The sequence below is a fragment of the Gymnoscopelus microlampas genome (genome assembly GCF_963454915.1).
Source record: "Gymnoscopelus microlampas genome assembly, chromosome: 12".
Classification (NCBI taxonomy): domain Eukaryota; kingdom Metazoa; phylum Chordata; class Actinopteri; order Myctophiformes; family Myctophidae; genus Gymnoscopelus; species Gymnoscopelus microlampas.
In genome coordinates this window covers 20,262,996-20,281,995 of record NC_139949.1, presented here as the reverse complement: position 1 = coordinate 20,281,995, position 19,000 = coordinate 20,262,996, and the positions used below count along the sequence as shown (strand labels likewise).

The following is a 19,000-nucleotide window of genomic DNA, read 5'->3' as shown; positions in this document are numbered from 1 at the left end:
GCTTCCTGCGACGGGCTGTGAAAGGCTAAAACAAATGCATTGTTCTTATGAAATGTGACTGTGAACAACACATTGTTTGTGCAGTGTTCATCAATGACTTGACATAACAAATAATGACATTTCGTTTTTACGTGTTTTGTTATTATGAGTATTACGGTAAGGTCTTGTCAAGATCACATAGCCCGGAGGGACAGTTGCGCTGTAATTTGCTAATTGGTTGCCTGGCAACCGTTCGTGCCGTCTACTAAGTTCAAATATATTGTCCAAATGTACAATCTACTTGTCATTTCAACTGATGTTTGTTCAGATAACACAGTATACGAATAATCATAAACTTTATATTTTTAATGGAGAGTTACAACGTTTCTCACATCAACTATAAAAACAATGGTAATCATAAAAGAGCATATAAAAAGATAAGAGCTGTAAAACAGGTAGTAAAAGCATTATATTGGCCTATATATATATATATATATATGTATGTATGTATGTATATGTATAATACATATACATATTATGTATATATGTATATATATATTATGTATACATACATACACTGTCTGTAACTGTCCCTCTTTTTGATTTCTTTATTTTTTTTATTTTTTTAAGCAGGCCAGTATTTCAGCAGTAGCCAATCATAGCGTGTCTGAGCATCCGGACTATGGGATTATGTCCAGACTGGGGCGTGTTTTGCGTCGGACTGTACCATTGACTGTATGGGACGTACCATTGGCGATGCGACGGGAGGGGTTTTGTTGTGACAGGAGGACAGCCCACAGCAACCTGTGTAAAGAACCCGGCGGCGGCGGCGGGGGAGACGGTAAGACCAGCGTCCTTCCTCAATGTTTCGTTTAGGCAATGTCAGCTTTAATTTAGGAACACATTGAAAATGCGCTGGAATTTACAATGCTGCTGGTTTTAACCCACCATACTGCTCCCCTTTATGTAACGTTACCCAGTGTACAACCCAGAATGATAAGCTAACCTTTAAGACTGGCTAACAGCAACAGCATCATAATAATGCTAGGAAATTAAGCTAGCGAATGCTAGCTAAGCTATGTTCCTGTTGATGGATGTCATTAGACATCAGCTTATGTTCAGATTGGTAGCCTATGGTTTGTTCAACTGTTCATAACAAACACACAGATTGCCACTTATAATGCGGTGTGGTTCACGTTAGCTCTTCTTTGTAAAGTCGTGACTACCAGTGTCAGGTACTGGAGGCTGTGGAGGGGGATCCAGTCCTTTGGCCTAAACCATTAATCTCCACCTGCAGAACTGGTCTTCAATACAGTTGATCTGAGCAAGCAGCGTCAGCGTTGGGTCTGTGATTATTATAGCATAATGACAAATGTTTTGCTACCGTTGAATTGATGTATTTCTATGAATTTCTATGAATTGAATACACAGGACTCCAATGGAAACAAGACATAGTGATTTCTTGGGTTCAATCCTTTTAGCATTGTATTTGTATTAAACTGTACTTTCTGTGTTTTTTTTTGCAAACTGTTAATAAAGTATTCAATTAATCAATTTTGTATATTAGAGATCTGAGACCTTATGACATACACAGTATATCATAACTGCATCATAGACTGTAATGCTATTACTCATGGCAATATTATTACAGAGTACAGACAGTTTTTTTGCTTGGTAAAAACCTAGCATCTGTCAAAACAACTCTAACATTCTTAGCATTTGTGGTCAGGTAACAACACATCTAAATCACAAAACATGTGTGAACAAGTAGTAACCAACGAAATCTGCATAACTAGCAATAATAGTCTGTATAACTAGCATCTATCAAAACTAGGCTATATATTTATCAAAATCCCTTAAGAATGATAATATATATATATATATATATATATATATATATATATATATTATTTTTTTAATTAAGTTTTCTAATTTGTATCTCAGTAATTCCTTCCCTGTAATGTGCTGTATACATTATTTCATGTGGAAAGTATTTGCCATAACCAAAACTGCTCAAAAGGTCAATAACCCCCCCCCCCCCCATCACAATAATGCAGATTAATAATTGTTACTGAATAACTTAACTAATAACTGATAACACCGTCTGGAAAAGGCATACATTTTGAACCATGACTTGTGGTAGCCTGCAGTTTAGTATTGTGTAATTACATGGCAACAGTCACATTGCTCCATTGTAGTAACTCTGACACTACAGAAATGTATTGCATCATAAGAGCTATGTGTTTTTCTCTAATCACAACCATGGTCTGCTAATTGGTTTTCAGGTGTGACATTGGTTATTTCACCTGGGATCAACAATGGCCTTCAGCAAGGGATATCGAATTTACCACAAGTTGGACCCGCCTCCCTACAGTGTCATAGTGGAAACCAGGAACAGAGATGAATGTCTCATGTTTGAATCAGGAGCCGTTGCCGTTCTGTGTAAGTCATTTCGATTGGTTGGACTGCCATGGTGTTTGTATAGATTAAACATGCTCTAATTCAGCAGTTGTCAAAACGATGTCTGTGGACCACATTGGCTTCCTTGATGAGATTTGAAGGGTGTCCCGGTAGAATGAAACAGGAAAGCATGCACATTTTTATTCTGATCAGAGGTATCTCTTTAATCTTTCCACATATAGAACAGACTGGTATGAATTGTGTTCTACTAAATGCAGTTCTGTGTACTGTATGTGTCTGGATGTTCCTTAATCTGAAAATATTTGAGACCACTGGCTCTAGATACCTAGTGAACCTAGTCTAACCCCCTGCGGCTGCTGCAAGGAGTATGCAGTCCTAGATGGAAGTGGAAGAGTGGTTAGTGGTTACTGTCCTAGTGTACAAGAGTTCAGTCCCAACTACAGCCAATGCCATGTGGTCTGTCCTGCCATAGAGTACTTAAGCAAGGCACTGAGCTGTTAACATGCTTGCTTATTGTTACGAGTAGCTACTGATAAACTAATTTAGATTAAGACAGATAACCCCCAAAATGTACAAATATGTATCTGTTGGAGTAGTATCTTCAACTGTGCAGTGATGGACAAGCATCTAAGGCAATGATTTGATTTATTATTATTTTTTCTTCTTCTTCTGACTCATAGCGGCAGCAGAGAAGGAAGCAATTAAAAACACATACACCAAGATGGTCGATGCCTATGGGATTCTGGGGGTCCTTCGTCTTAACCTGGGTAAGTCACTAAAACCTGTCTTGTACTTGTAGTACACTGTGATGAGGGGAAGATACTCTACAGACCCCACAAGAAGAGCCTAGGTTATGACCTCCTTGTACCATGTAGGCCCCTTTGACTGCTTACCAGTAAGCTGCTTTGAGTGCTTTCTCTTGCCCTCCACGTGACCTTGAGGGCTCTGTTATCACGACAGGGTGAACGCCATGCAAAAGATTACAGCTCGCTCTGTCTGAGATCACCTTGATCTGGCTGGCCTGTGTTGTCCAAATAAAGTGAAGTTCTTTTCTTTTTTTTTACCTGCAGCTATGAAGCTGCCTTCATCGACAATGCACTCTCCTCCTCTTTCTTTTACGTTCATTCTCACCAAACCTTCATATCCCTTAACTTATCTATTGCACTTCTTATCTCTCCTATTTCTTTCCTGTGTCCTGGCTTGCATCAATCTGTCCTCTATCTTCCCATCCACATTCTGTCTGTTTTAGAGCAGCATAATTAAATATTTAAATGGATGAGACTAACGTTACATTGATTTTGACAACATAATTACAAAGTTGCAATAGGCAGCAATTTTGACAGTGTTTGAGATGGTTTCCTAAACAACACATTCTCTGGTTATAGCAATGCATTTTCAGTTTATTCAAACTGTGCAAATTCTAAACCATAGCATTCACCAAGTCCTTTTTTATGTGTAGCAATTTTCCACATAAATGATGTTGGAAAAGCCATGTTTGCATTTCTTATCACAATATTCAGGCAGCCAAACAAAATCACAATGTGGTTGGTTGGTTGCTTTATTGTCATTTGTACATGCAGACATGTAGTTAGAAATTCAGATGTCTTTGAAACATTTTACAATAACAGTCAAGACATACAGTAACATACAAAGACAAGTTAAAAAAGTACACATTGGATCCATGCACAACACTTTATGTTTAGCAGTGGTTAGCATCCAGTGCTAAAACCTGCTTCTGGGTTATAAACTATTGTGTGGATAATCCCATCAGCTTGTCTGAAGATTCTCTCACACAGATTCTCTATTGACAGAGTCAATAGAATGGAGTTCTAAACCAATAATTTAGCTTGCTGTCTTAACAACACAATCTATCCAGTCTTGTCTTCGTGTGTGGTGTTCCCATACCATGAAAGGAAGGAAAGATTAGGACACTTTCAATCATAGAACGGTAGAAATTATACACATGTCAGCTTGAAAGATTAAATAAGACATTATGCACTATATCCGAAAAAGATTATTTTAGGGCAGTTGCAAGTTACGTGTGTGCGGGGACACCTTCATTCTGGTAAGGCCTGAGAGACATCTTAGAAAAGCTGGGACACTATTATTATTGTTGGTATCATGCAGTGCAGTCATATGGGCTTGGGCACCTCTGTGTTTCTCCCCGGGCAGGAGACTCCATGCTTCACAGTCTAGTGGTGGTGACAGGGTGCAGCTCAGTGGGAAAGGTCCAGGACTCTGAGGTGTTCCGGGTCACACAGACGGATTTTGTGTCCCTGAAGAACGACCCGGGAGATGAGGACCGTATCGCTGAGGTGCGAAAGGTGCTGAACTCTGGACACTTCTACTTCGCCTGGTCTTCCAGCGGGGTCAGCATGGACCTGAGCCTCAACGCTCACCGCAGAATCCTGGAGGACACCACAGACAACCGCTTCTTTTGGTATGAAGCACCATGGCTTCCATTTTAGGTTCTGATATTAGTTTTTAGTATGTTTTAGAAAGACATTTTTGCAGTCAATTAGAATTAGATTGACATTTTGGAGACGGGAAGCAGAAATTGGAGAGACGGAATGATACCATCAAAAGTGGAATGTTGTGATTTGTGCTTATGTGGTATGCAGTTTGTTTTGGTCAGAAGAGAAAAAAAGAAAAAGAAAAAATAGGTGGATTTATTGCGTCACATTTTAATCATGAAGCCAGCTGAAAAACGATTTAATTTCATAGATAAGCCTGGTTAAGCTTGTTGGTTTCTGTAGGTGTGTGTGGGGTGATTAATTTGTGGTTTTGTGCATTGTCATTGTTTGGCCTGTCTCTCTTGATTTTTAAATCATCTCACTGTTGACTGAACAGGAACCAGTCTCTTCACCTCCACCTGAAGCACTATGGGGTGAACTGTGATGACTGGCTGCTGAGGCTGATGTGTGGAGGGGTGGAGATTAGGACCATCTACGCAGGACACAAGCAGGCAAAGGCCTGCATCATCGCCCGCCTCAGCTCAGAGAGGGCTGGCACCAGGTTCAATGTACGGGGAACCAACGACGATGGACAGGTAGCCAACTTCGTAGAGACGGAACAGGTGGGTCAGACCTCTACACACAGTTCCTGTTTTATTCCTGTTTTCCTGTCCTCTCTTCCTTTTTTATTATTAACGGAACTGTGATTAACAATGTTTTTCAATCTTTGTAAATGTGTATGTTGTTTTCAAATTAAATACTTGGAGGAAGCATTATGCAGCCATAGATCAATTGAAATTGTCCCCAGATAAGCATTGCCATCTGTCTGCTTCCAACAGGTGATTTTCCTGGATGATAAAGTGTCGTCATTCATCCAGATCCGTGGATCCATTCCTTTGTTCTGGGAACAGCCGGGAATCCAGGTAATGGGAAAACACTTAACAGTACGAACAGAATCACTTAAATGATTAAAGAGATTTTCTCGTACATGGAAGTTTACTCATTAGGGCACATGAAACATACAACAGTAAAATGAATAGAAAGTGGAAGAAAAATGTAAAATATCTCATTTAGAGAGTGACCCTGGGGAATGGAGGGAGGGGGCTCTGCTCTACAACACACTTTGTTAATATAGAGAAGTACTCATTATCACAGTAACTGCTCTAACATCAACAATGAAATATGTTGCAGACAGGAGGCTTGTTCATTAACTTGAACCCTAGCGTCCCTATTTTGGGCATGTCGTCATAGGTGAGAATAAATAGCCAATCTACAATCTCACAAAGCGTTCCATGAAACACGATATGAGCTTGCATATATATCGGACTTAAGTGGTTAACTGCTTGAATGTGTTTACAGATACACAAATGCGTAACTGGATCATATAGAACATTCATCAGCTATTTCAAAACGTTTCTAAAAGGAGGACTGAATGTTATCTAAAAAATGTTTGGCATGTGTGCCTGTTTAGACAGTGTAAACAATAGTCTGGATTGCTTAGGGCAGGGTAGGTGCAGGAAACATGCAGGAAATGGGCCAGTGGCTGCCAGCACCACTGTGTCTACAGTACGTTAGAAGTAGTAGTTCCAAACCCTTAACCATAGTTCCCGTTTTAACAACCTGTTTGTCCATGCTGTGTGTTCAGAAAAAGTCCATTAAGGGTGTTTTGTTGCACCTGAATGAGAACCGACACCCTAAAGGAACGGATGAGAACCCTCACCTGGTATAACAAATCCCATATTTATTTTGTTTTTGCTCTGCAACTCTGCTGGTGATGGCTTCTCATACTGCCAGAAACAGATCCCCTCTGTGCTTTGCCAAAGGTCAATGGGGGTCAAGGTCAATGGGCTGTCACCTAATTCCCAAATGACTTTTCACTTTCACAATACCCACCTCCCTCCTCCAATTTGTATACAATTACAATACAATACAATTCTGGTGGCTGTGTGCGTGTGGATCGCTCACTCCTAATGTCCGGTTAGTCGGCCCCACTTTCTCCTGGCATGGCACAGACTGGTTGGAACACACCTGATAATGGGAGAGGGTGACACTAGACGTAGCATTTGGTAAAGGGCCTTTTCTCTGTTTTCCTCAGCTCCCCGACTTCATGGGTCAGGTGAGAGTCAGAATTATTATAGTTTAGAATTGAATAGAGTAGCATAGTTTAACATTTTTGTTCAATTCAGTCTAAATTTCAGTTAGTTTCCAGAGTGGATTTGCTCATTTCAGTTTAGTTTTATTTAAATATTTGATTAATAATATTTGTCAGGGGCAAGATTTAAGAAATTCTCAATAGTTTACAATACGAACAACACATTTAATTGTGAAAGCTATTGGCTCACAGTCATGTAGACATCCCAGTCTCAATAAACAATGCTCCTCAGGACAAGACATACACAATATTGACTCAGTTAACTTACATTTTTCTATATCAGTTAACCTTTTTTTCACTTTTCACTTTTTCTAGTTTTCGTTAAGTTTAGTTTTAGTTGAGAGCCAGCTCTGAAAGCATCCCCCTAACAAAACCCCTTATTTCCCTGAATCATTTATACCATTGAGTTAAGTGTGGACTTGTGGTTTTCACATCCATTACCTGGGGACCCACAATACTACTGGTTTCTATTCTAGCTGTCTAGATTGGCAGTATTTTAAGTAATGAGGTGCATCAAGGTGAATGCAATTTACTCATTTGTAGAAAAGAATATTAGAAGTAGTGTTGGACTCCAGGATCTCAGTTTAGAACCACTGGCCGAAGGTGTGTTTTAAGAGCGGGTGGAAGGACTATAGCCTGTTCCGTCCTTCAGGCCTTTTGAGTTATGTCTAAAAACACAACAGTGGACTTGGGGGGGGGGGGGGGATGTTTTCAGAGGGAATCGCAGCTCTTCTGCTTTCGCAGTATTCTAGTCCCTAAAAACCTTCACCACTAGTCGCTGCATATGGTAGGATTATTTTCTCTTCTCCGTCTGTCCATTTCATGGTTGAGTAGGTTGTGGAGCCTGCAGCCTGTTAGTTTTCTGTGCTCACCAGAACAGCCTGTACCTGATGTGAATGGATTTACAAATTAAGCCTCCTTAGTCTAGCTGCCAAAGTTGCATAGAAGTATTTGACACAGCTGAATATCATGGCCTTACAAAATTGAAGAACATTGCTGTCATAAAAGCCTGTGAATCCTTGAAAAGATAAGTTGCATTGGCAGATGTCAAATAGGTCATTCTGTCAATTAACAGTAGGGTTGGGTAATATATTGATATTACGTCGATATTGTGACTAGATCATCTGGGAGTTCGAATATTGTAATATCGTGATATTGCATACATGTTCTCTTTTCCTGATTTTAATCACATAAGGAGTATTTTTATTCTTCAACTTTTTTTTTTAATGGCAAAAATACCTGATCTAAAAGCTCACAATGCATCACATCGCAACATATTGTGAAGTTGAAGATCGACTGTTGTTGCTATTTTAGAAACATTTTGGAAAATTATTACGGGGGAAAATTAGATATATTGTCACAATATCGATATCAAGGTATTTGGTCAAAAATATCATTAGATTTTGTCCATATTGCCCAGCCCTAAGTAAGTGTTAGCCTCTCCATTGTCAGACACCTGATCTGTAGCATCACTAGCTAGCTCAGCACCTCATGAAGAATGGCTCGGCAGAGTTTGGCTGTAACATGATCAGAAGTCATCCTGGGAAGTTATTAAATATGCATGGCACAGACCTGGGGGGTGGGGGGGTTATGACAAAATGGCAGCAGCATGAAGCTAAATGTCTGGCCCTTGAAAGAACAGGTCTGGCTACTGTAGGAGCTTATATACAGTACTGTATACTCTAGCCAATGAATACACATCAGGGTGAGAGAGAGAGAGAGAGAGAGAGAGAGAGAGAGAGAGAGAGAGAGAGAGAGAGAGAGAGAGAGAGAGAGAGAGAGAGAGAGAGAGAGAGAGAGAGAGAGAGAGAGAGAGAGAGAGAGAGAGAGAGAGAGAGAGAGAGAGAGAGAGAGAGAGAGAGAGAGAGAGAGAGAGAGAGATACAGTGTAAGGGGGTGAGATTCAGAGAGAGAGAGACATACAGTGTAAGGGGGTGAGATGCAGAGAGAGAGACATACAGTGTAAGGGGGTGAGATGCAGAGAGAGACATACAGTGTAAGGGGGTGAGATGCAGAGAGAGACATACAGTGTAAGGGGGTGAGATACATAGAGAGACATACCGTGTAAGGGGGTGAGATGCAGAGAGAGAGACATACAGTGTAAGGGGGTGAGATTCGGAGAGAGAGAGAGAGAGACATACAGTGTAAGGGGGTGAGATGCAGAGAGAGAGAGAGAGACATACAGTGTAAGGGGGTGAGATGCAGAGAGAGAGACATACAGTGTAAGGAGGTGAGATGCAGAGAGAGACATACAGTGTAAGGGGGTGAGATGCAGAGAGAGAGACATACAATGTAAGGGGGTGAGATGCAGAGAGAGAGACATACAGTGTAAGGGGGTGAGATGCAGAGAGAGACATACAGTGTAAGGGGGTGAGATGCAGAGAGAGAGACATACAGTGTAAGGGGGTGAGATGCAGAGAGAGACATACAGTGTAAGGGGGTGAGATACATAGAGAGACATACCGTGTAAGGGGGTGAGATGCAGAGAGAGACATACAGTGTAAGGGGGTGAGATACATAGAGAGACATACCGTGTAAGGGGGTGAGATGCAGAGAGAGAGACATACCGTGTAAGGGGGTGAGATGCAGAGAGAGACATACAGTGTAAGGGGGTGAGATGCATAGAGAGACATACCGTGTAAGGGGGTGAGATGCAGAGAGAGAGACATACATACAGTGTAAGGGGGTGAGATGCAGAGAGAGATGTACGCTGAGAGGCTGAGATGCAGGGAGAGAGCGAGAGAGAGAGAGAGAGATACAGTGTAAGGGGGTGAGATGCAGAGAGAGACGTACTGTGACACGGTGAGATGCAGAGAGAGATAGATGTACAGTGAGAGAGACATACAGTATGAGGGGGTGATATGCAGAGAGAGGCATACGGTTAGAGAGTGCGTGACTCGTATAGAACCTCAGCAGATGACATAAATGTCCCCAGAGGAATCTCAGTGACGATGATGATGATGATGATGCATGACTAGTTGGAAGAACAAAATGGATGCTTGTTGTTTATGGCCCATCTAACCTGAGTGACCGAGAGGGACAGGAGGGATGCAGACAGTTATAAATCACATGTATGGCTTTCAGATGAAAACAACAGGTCACTGTTATTAGAGGATGAAGGGAAGAAGGGGAGGTTTGCTCGAGAGCACATAGGAAGGACAGACTCAAGTAGAGACCTGTCCTTTGTTCTGGGAAATAGGCAGTGAGCCCCACCCCAGGCCAGGGCCTATTGGTTTAATTATCACAGAGCTCAAAATATTTGGGAAAATGGTTTTGGTTTCTTTACTACCAAGATACATTTTCACAAATATAGTTATAATTGATATATTTTAGGTACATTCCCTCCCACTCTTGAGTATATTTTCTCCTCTACGTCTTTTTCTGTATGGGTAGAGTGGTTGCGTAGGTACGTACGTACATACTTGCGCACATGCTTACAACACCTTGGTCCTGACTTGACTGTGTTAATGAGTCACTTGGCACCAATGTGTTCAGAAGATGAGAGGTAGCTGAAATGTCTGGGTAAAATGCCTATTAAGAGATAGAGTTGTTTCTGACACCAAAACCAGTATCGGGAAAAGCTGCCGATACTGCCTAAAATGCTGGTATCGGTGAGTGAGTACAGCATGTCAGTCTACTATGCCATTCCGATACCATGTCATTTACAGTCATCAATTATGTTTGTATTTTGAATGCTTCAGTTGATATTGCACTACTGTATTATTTACATTATTTTGTACTAACTTGTAGCTCTGCACTTCGACCATTATTAATGGGGTTTTATTTATCCCTAGATCAGTGGTTCTCAAACTTTTTTAATTTCAAGGACCCCCATTACTCTGAGAGTGTTCAAATTACTGGTCCGTTTGGTTCCGTTTGTACACTCTCAGAGTTACAGGCCTGTAAGAGTTACAGACCTGTAAGGGTACATTTGGAACCCCCACTTTGAGACCCACTGTCCTAGATGTTTTTTAAAAATTATTATTACCGATACGCAAGTTGTGGGTATCGGAATTGGTATCGGGAAGGAAAAGATGGTATCGGTACATCTCTATCAATAAAGCAAACATACGTTGTATACATATTGTATAAACTATATGTCTTTGCTTTATTGATCTCTTAATTGGCTTTTTCCCCCAGATCAGCTACCTAGAAAGAAACGGGTATCAGATAGGACATTAAGACATCTCTGTCTCCCTACTGTCTTTGTCTCTGTGTGGTTAGATGTCCCCTTGCTGCCCCTGTTTGTTGCTTTTGGTCACATGAAACGACTTCTGTTGTTATGAAGGTCTGTGTTCCTCCGACATGCGACATCTTGTCCAAAATGCGTCCTAAATCAATCCTTAATTTTCTTTGGGTCACCAGATTCTTTGTCCCGCTGCAATGTGTGTGAATGCGTACATGTGCGCGTGTGTGCGTTAAAAGGATCCCTGGCTAATAACCCTTATATGCCTTAATACATTATACTTGCCCTATGTAACTGAAATAAAAAATAGAAACACCCTAAATATTTTATTTATTTTAGAGATAGTTAATCTTTCACTCAATAGGGAGGGACCGCTCCCGTCGCAAGTTGATGATGTCATATGTCCATGTAGTGTCTAGCCCTATGGAATGTATGGAATTCATGTGCTAATAAAAAACAAGTTAATACTTCCTTTTTTAATATGAGCATCAAAACAATATTTTGAATATTTTTGTTGGCACATGCATTCCATACATTCCATAGGGCTGGACGGACCACACATCATGGGCAAATGACATCATCAACTTGCGACGGGAGTTTTCCCTATTGAGTGAAATATTTCAATTTTCAATTTTAGTTATAGAGGGAAATTATAAGGCTTATTAGCCAGGGACCCTTTTTTAAAGAGAGAAAGAGAATAGTAAAGAACAACATTGTGACTTTTCTTGTTGTCTCTGTCCTTGTCATGTTCCTCCTGCAGGTTGGCTCTCATCGTGTCAAGCTGTCCCGCGGCTTTGAGGCGAACGCGCCAGCGTTTGAAAGGTAATTACAAAATTACAAAATGTATGTCTGTTTTGCACCTCGTCTGGGAGAAACAGCAGTATAAATCAGAGTGATAAACAGTGAGTGCAGCACAGTGGGGCTGTTCTGCCAGCTGCCTCTTGATTTTATGACGTCACCTCACCCATGGTAATGTTGTTTCTTTCTCCATGCTTGCATGCATGCGTGGGTAATTCTGTGTGTGTCAATTTACATCTGCTTTGACTGCCCTTCAACAGAATACTATCCTGTTTAGAGAAGGATAAATGGTAGAATAGATGATAGACTGTGAACCAAACTGTGCTTGAGAGAGAATCCCAGTAGTGTGTCCTCTGCAGGTATTGTGCAGGATTGCATGATTATGGCTACAATTTTAATCCAGATTATTTTTGCTTAATATCATAATACTCACACTCATTGTGCTTCTTTATACTGTGAGATTATTATTATTATTGTGTTTGTGAGCCTGGTGGTTGGATAGATGAGTTGTACAATGTTCTGGTTATCTACGCTTATGTAATGGTGAAGGAGAGGAGCGTGCAACAACTGATCAAATATTACTGCTCAGAGGCGGTTTATGGTCGAGAGCACAAGGGATTACAATATAATTCAGGTATTTGGCAAACGCTTTTATTCAAAGTGACTTGCTTTGCAAGATCAGAGTAAAATTAACGCATGAATGCAAGTCAACAAATGAGGGTAAGTGGACATAGAGACCACCATAGAGAGTAAATGGAGAGCAAAGATAAACAATTGTGCAAAAGTGCTATAAAGTAACTAGGATAGAAAGTAAACATCAAACCTAGCATCTGTCTGAATAACACTAGCTAAATAATATTCTAGCATTTGTGGACAAGCAATATTTTGTGAACATGTAACCCAACATATATCTGTATAGTATAACTAGCATCTATCAGAAAGAGGCAACAAGAAGTGATAAAAAGAATGTCTCAGTGTGGGAAGTAGAGTCTGAAGAGGTGAGTCTGAAGAGGTGAGTCTTCAGACTGCGGTGGAAATCGGGGAGTGAGTCTGCAATCCTGACTGGGGGGGGGGGGGGTCATTCCACCGCTTGGGAGCCATAAGGGAGAAGAGGCTAGGACGCTTGGAGTGTTGGCCAGGGTGTCAAACAGCACTGGAGGGCAAAGTCACTGTAAAATATAAACAGAATTCCGTTCAAAATACAAATGTAGCTTGTGGTCAATTTCAGTACAAATAAACTAACTAGACTATTATGCAAAAATAGCAGCTCTAAATTGGCTTAGCCTTGGTCCTCATTTATTAGCATGACTGATGTTGAGGTGCACTAAAACACATACATGTCAAAACAAACATGAAATAGCAGTTGACCTGCTAGCATTTTGACACAGAAAATCCTTTACTGATAGCAGAGAACGGGGCGTGAAAGCAGACAGTGGTAGACTGCTGTCTGAGAGGGAAAGGTGAACAGTCATTCTCATTGCAGTACAGCGCAGAGGCTGGCAGTGGAGCTTCCATCACATTCTACCAGGGTGATTTATGACACAAGCGGCAGTTAATGAGATGCCCAGTCATGTCTGCAACATTCCATGGCATGCCTCTATCTGCTTCCCCTGTGTGGTTCTGTGGTGCTGGCCTACAGTACCTTTTTCAAACCAGTTAGTTTTGCAGTAAGAAGAAACCTGACCTAGAGTGCTGCATTGTACAGTACATACCCTGTTATCGCAAAGATGCATTGTGACATGACATTTTTCTGAACCCATTTTTGTGTAAGTCAAGCTGGTTGGTGTTGTGACACTGGATTATGTTCTTTTTTGAACCTCTGAATAAAGTAACCACTTAAACCCTATATAATTTGTTGTACGTCAAATATCGAAAATAGCCTATATGGCGAAAGCACCCCTACACCACTAGGCTGTGATATTGCTTTACCTTACACCTGTGTCGTGTGTGGGGTGTGTATTTTTTTGGTGTTTTCTAGGCACTTCATTGCTCTGCGGAGACTGTATGGTAAACAGGTGATCCTCAACCTGTTGGGGAGTAAAGAGGGAGAGAACATGCTCAGTAAAGCATTCCAGGTGAGAGGAGACATTTTGGATGCAATGCTCCAAATTTGACCTCACATTACACTTCTACTTGAACATACTCATTCACTGCCAAAAAAAATAAGCCCAAAAGGCCCAGACTGCCAGGATTTTGCGAGTGATCGCGATTCCCGTTCGCTTGTTATACCCAGTTGAAAATAGCATGTTTCGTTCAAAAATACATAGTAAAACACAGGAGCAGAGATTCAGAATATTTCCCTAATATTTTAACCAGGAAGTGAATGCAGCAGTAAATCTTTGAATCGCGTTATCTCCTGGTTCTGTGTGAAATTTCGGGGAACAAAAAAGAAATAATAATATATATATATATATTTCTTTTTTTTTTAAGACATCATTGTGGGCTTACAAAAAACAGACGCCAAAAGACGTCATTGGCAGGGAATGAGTTAATGTATGATTAAAAAAAGAAAGAAAGCTATCTAGGTTCGGTCAAAATGGTTTGAAAACATCATGACCGTCAGAGGTTCGTAGCTGGCACATAAAGCTTACTTTTCATCCATGTTGGAAGACCTCTGTTTTGTTGAAAGGCACTTGGTTGTCAAAGTGCATTCCAAAAAAACAAAAGTCTGTTCCAGATGCTTTCGCTGTGTAGCACATGAGGCTCCAAACACCATGAAGAAATTACTGTAGACAGTTGGCTGCTTTCCACCGCGTGAAAGACACACCACTTAACTCTTGTTGATAAAGAGCGTTTTAATGCAATTGCAACACTGCTATAAGTGTAATGTAATATATCTTGTAATGTCCTGAATCCCATCAAGACACTTTTATTCATTCACAGACGAAACCAGCAAACCAACATCATTAATGTCCTTTTTATAATGTACTTGACTGTTCTCTCAGGCCTTTGGCTAATTCAAATTTAGTTAAGGATAATGCATTTACATATGGTCAAGCCCAATGTACCACAGTTAACCAATCCCATTGCAGTCCTCTAGATTAATATTAGCATTTCTAACTACGTATTAAGTCACACACCAAAAGCAGCTCACTGTGTTCCCTCTCACCATCCATCCTCAGAGTCACCTGAAGGCGTCGGAGCACGCCAGTGCCGTGAAGATGATAAACTTTGACTACCATCAAATGGTGAAGGGAGGCAAGGCCGACAAGCTCCACAGCGTCCTGAAACCCCAGGTCAGCAAGTTCATAGACGACTGTGGCTTCTTCTACTACTCAGCAGAGACCGGCATCGCCAGGTGATCACCTCCAGTCCACACACCACAATACCCATTGAACCCACACAATGGACCAGTTGACATTCACTACATTACAATGAACCATCACCAGGTGATCGCTTCCACGCACCACAGAACCCATTCACTTTTTCTGTTTTGGGATAAAAGTCCAGACTCTGAATATCGTTTCTTGTCCTCCCAAACTCTATATACAGTGTGCAATAGAATGTAGATTGTCTGTATGCAAGGTGTAATATAATCTATATGCTGTTCCGTTCCTCCCTGACTCCATATAGGAGTGTAATACAATATAGATTGTATTACACTATTATACAGAATCTAGAATCTATTACACCCTGAATATACTCCAGGTATCAAGTATATAGTCGAGGAGAAGTAGAATCTAGATTTTGTTTTACCGTGACTTTCTGTACTATACAATAGACCAATTACTTGTTTACAAACATTGAAACAGATCCACAAGCCTGTTGTTTTGGGGACATACTGTATATACTTACAACGGTATTGCGCACCGAGAATATCTGACATACAAGCTCACAGCCGCGTCGCGAATGCGACCGTTGTGAGCATGGAGGTCTGCTATTCTCGGCCGTTCTCTGCGCACAACGGAGCATAAATTAGGCTTGATGGGCAGCAGCTGTGCGAGCAAGAGCAGGCTCTGGTGCCGTGATCATAGAGCGCTCCCTCTGGTCTAATAACAGCGACTGGAGGTGGGGTTTGGAGGACAACTGCTTTGAGAATTGCTATTATTGTTTACACACAACAGAAACACATTATCACTATACACATATTATATACGAACTTTACGAAGTATCACATAGTGACAGATTACATTTGTACACAGGTTACATTTGTACACCCTCAGAACACTTAGGATTTGTCTCAATGCACACATCAAACTCACTCTGAGACCTCTGGTTTGTGTTTTCAGGACTCAAAGTGGAACCCTCAGAACCAACTGTCTGGACTGTCTAGATCGAACCAATAGTGTCCAGTCCTTCTTTGCCTTGGAGGTAACACCACCTGTCACGTTTTAATATATGTTTTATATGTAGACACAAACAGAATACTATATAATGGTATGATATTGTAGTTATTATGAACATTATTATTATGTTATTATCTCACTATTAGATCAAGCATGATTTAATAGTGAGAGAGAGAGCATATCACCACACAGGTGTAGCCACTAAATGCTCTGATTGCAAGGGGGGCAGCCGCACTGAGGAGGGGCAGCCGCACTGAGGAACCGGACAAATCCCGATCCTTGCATTATAAGCTGTAGCCTTGATTGCATTTGAATACAAACATATTTGATACATATACTGTAAGTAGGCTATCACCCACTTGTTACTGATTATAGAGAATGTAATGACAATCCCAATCTCACAATCTCAATTCAAGTGCCGCCACGCAGTGTTACACATCAACTCTGCAGCCGCACGGAGGCGCTTGGACACTATAGCCTACCCGACATTTGCGCCATACGCTCTAGCCTTTGATTACCTTTAAATAAAACCATATTTGATAGACATAATTATCACCCACATGTTACTGATTATAGAGAATGTTATATTATTGTAATCAATTTATATACTTATATACCGTAAACACAATTGACACAAGGCACAGACACTCAGTTCTGCTGATTTATAGGAAAATTTGAATCCCAGAGATTTGTTGAGAATTAATAGTGAGGGAGCCTCCCGACTCCCAACATTTCCAGGATGTAAGAGGGAGGAAGAGAACGCACGCACTCATTCCATTTGTTTCACTTCTAAGCTACGGGAAAAAACTGCTGTAAAAACCTCTACCGGTATTTTATATCTTTGGATTAATGACGGAATAAGTATTTGAAATGCCACCTACGGTAAACAAAGTGTCGCGTCCGTGACGCGTTGTGAGCTTGTAGATCTGCTATTTTCGGTGCACAACACCGCCATGTAACAAAATATAAATTAGGCAAAAAAAACTGAAAGTAATCGCCGGGGACCGGGGCGTTTATTTGGACGGGGCGTTTAATACGCAAAATGGTGTCAGACCCCCGGCGGTATGAGATAGGCAGCGGCTATTTGTGGTAGGGCTACTATTTGGAAATATACGGTAGCCTGTATATTATAACAGTATATTATAGTTTGAATTCATATCATTGTGAATGCTCATCACGTACAATCTTTGCTAATTGACACAGTATGAGTGGGATTTTCATTCCAGGAAAACAATGTTAATAATTTTTTGATTACTTGCACATGCTCTCGCATGCACTTTCTGACGTTGAAGGTTCAATCGTAAGTCCTTTTTAGAATAGAAATTTGACATTTTAAAATGCGTTGTGGGATGGAGGATAACTGATTTAATCAGTCACAGACCCTGGCCTGAGTAAAAATATAACTGGACTCAGAGCTGGGTGTGGCTGCGTTCCTGTTGTGCAATGAGGAAATCGAGGCAGAACAGGATAAATCAGTCATCTCCACAAACATTCAGGGAGAGCATATGGTGTTCTGTCTGGACAGTGGCTGTGACTGCTTAAATCAGTCATCCTCCATCCCACATGCGTCTTAACACCTTTTAATTGAATTGTGGACCTATAAACATTGTACCTAAATAGGCAGATAGTATTTTGATATAAAACCTTTGGACCTCTTATCTTGTTTGATATCTTTACAGCCTGTTTGTGTTCTTATATTTATTCTGTTTAATTATGTTTCTCTATAATTTTCCTTTGTTTTTATCTTTGATGCTTTGTGATAAATCCTGGCATCGGGGTCCAGCGGGAGCCACACAAATCTTGCTTGGGCAGGTGGCTTTTAAATAATTGTGGTCAGGAATGGGTGGTCAAAAGAAATGAACACATTTATCTCATGGCTAAATGCAGATGAAAAGGTTATTTCAAGACGTATGTGCATAATGCATCTATTTAATAACCTACTGTCAAGCCTTAAATCCATCCGAGCCCACTGTTTCTCTGTCCTTGGTGCTGTAATGGCCGTATATCTGACTCTCTGTCTTGTATTAACATGATTATTACTTGTTTGTTACACCTGCAACAAGCCCGTTGGTGCAACCATTAATGCACGGCTGCCCTGTATTATTTATAGCTCCCGTAATTCATTATTATCTCCTCTCTCTTCCCTTCTTTTTAGATGTTGCCAAAGCAGTTGGAAGAGCTGGGTCTGACCGAGAAGCCCCAGCTGGTGGCCAGGTTCCAGGAAGTGTTCAGGACCATGTGGTCTAGCAACGGAGACTCTGTCAGCAAGATCTACGCAGGCACTGGGGCTCTAGATGGCAAAGCCAAGGTACGCACTGAACAACAGGCTGAACACGCACACATCAGACACAAGTTCAAAACACACACCAGAGACCTTTGTGTGTCTGTGTGACTCAGGATCTGAGTGTGACAGATCCTGACCAGTTTTACTAGTTCTGAACAATAACCTCGCACATTAAATGCATGGCCTTTGCTGTGTGAAATTGCTCCCTGAAGGTTTTATTTGATACAAGTTTATTAATTGCTTTGGACACCAGTCGAAGCGGTCTGCAATTCAGCGGAGCTAGGCTGCCTCTGCGATAGATAGCTGGAGGGAATCTTAAACACACACACACACACACACACACACACACACACTAGGCTTGTGCCGATTGGTGATTGTATCGTAAGTATATCAATATGAACAACTTACTATGTCGTACAAATATCTAGAATATGCACTACTA

General features: G+C 41.0%; 1 protein-coding gene across 2 annotated transcripts in view; it reads left to right on the top strand.

Moving 5' to 3' along the window:
- The first annotated feature begins 769 nt into the window (after positions 1-769).
- The window catches only part of synj1 (synaptojanin 1), a 44,004-nt gene continuing 25,773 nt past the window's right edge, over positions 770-19,000 (top strand). For both annotated transcript variants that reach the window (XM_084073235.1, XM_084073234.1), the window contains exons 1-11: positions 770-820; positions 2,265-2,421; positions 3,081-3,167; positions 4,573-4,840; positions 5,251-5,476; positions 5,693-5,776; positions 11,951-12,012; positions 13,967-14,063; positions 15,111-15,286; positions 16,218-16,299; positions 18,430-18,582. In XM_084073235.1, the coding sequence (XP_083929361.1) occupies positions 2,298-2,421; positions 3,081-3,167; positions 4,573-4,840; positions 5,251-5,476; positions 5,693-5,776; positions 11,951-12,012; positions 13,967-14,063; positions 15,111-15,286; positions 16,218-16,299; positions 18,430-18,582 (1,359 nt within the window). In that variant the 5' untranslated portion in view covers positions 770-820; positions 2,265-2,297. The remainder of the gene's footprint in view (positions 821-2,264; positions 2,422-3,080; positions 3,168-4,572; positions 4,841-5,250; positions 5,477-5,692; positions 5,777-11,950; positions 12,013-13,966; positions 14,064-15,110; positions 15,287-16,217; positions 16,300-18,429; positions 18,583-19,000) is intronic.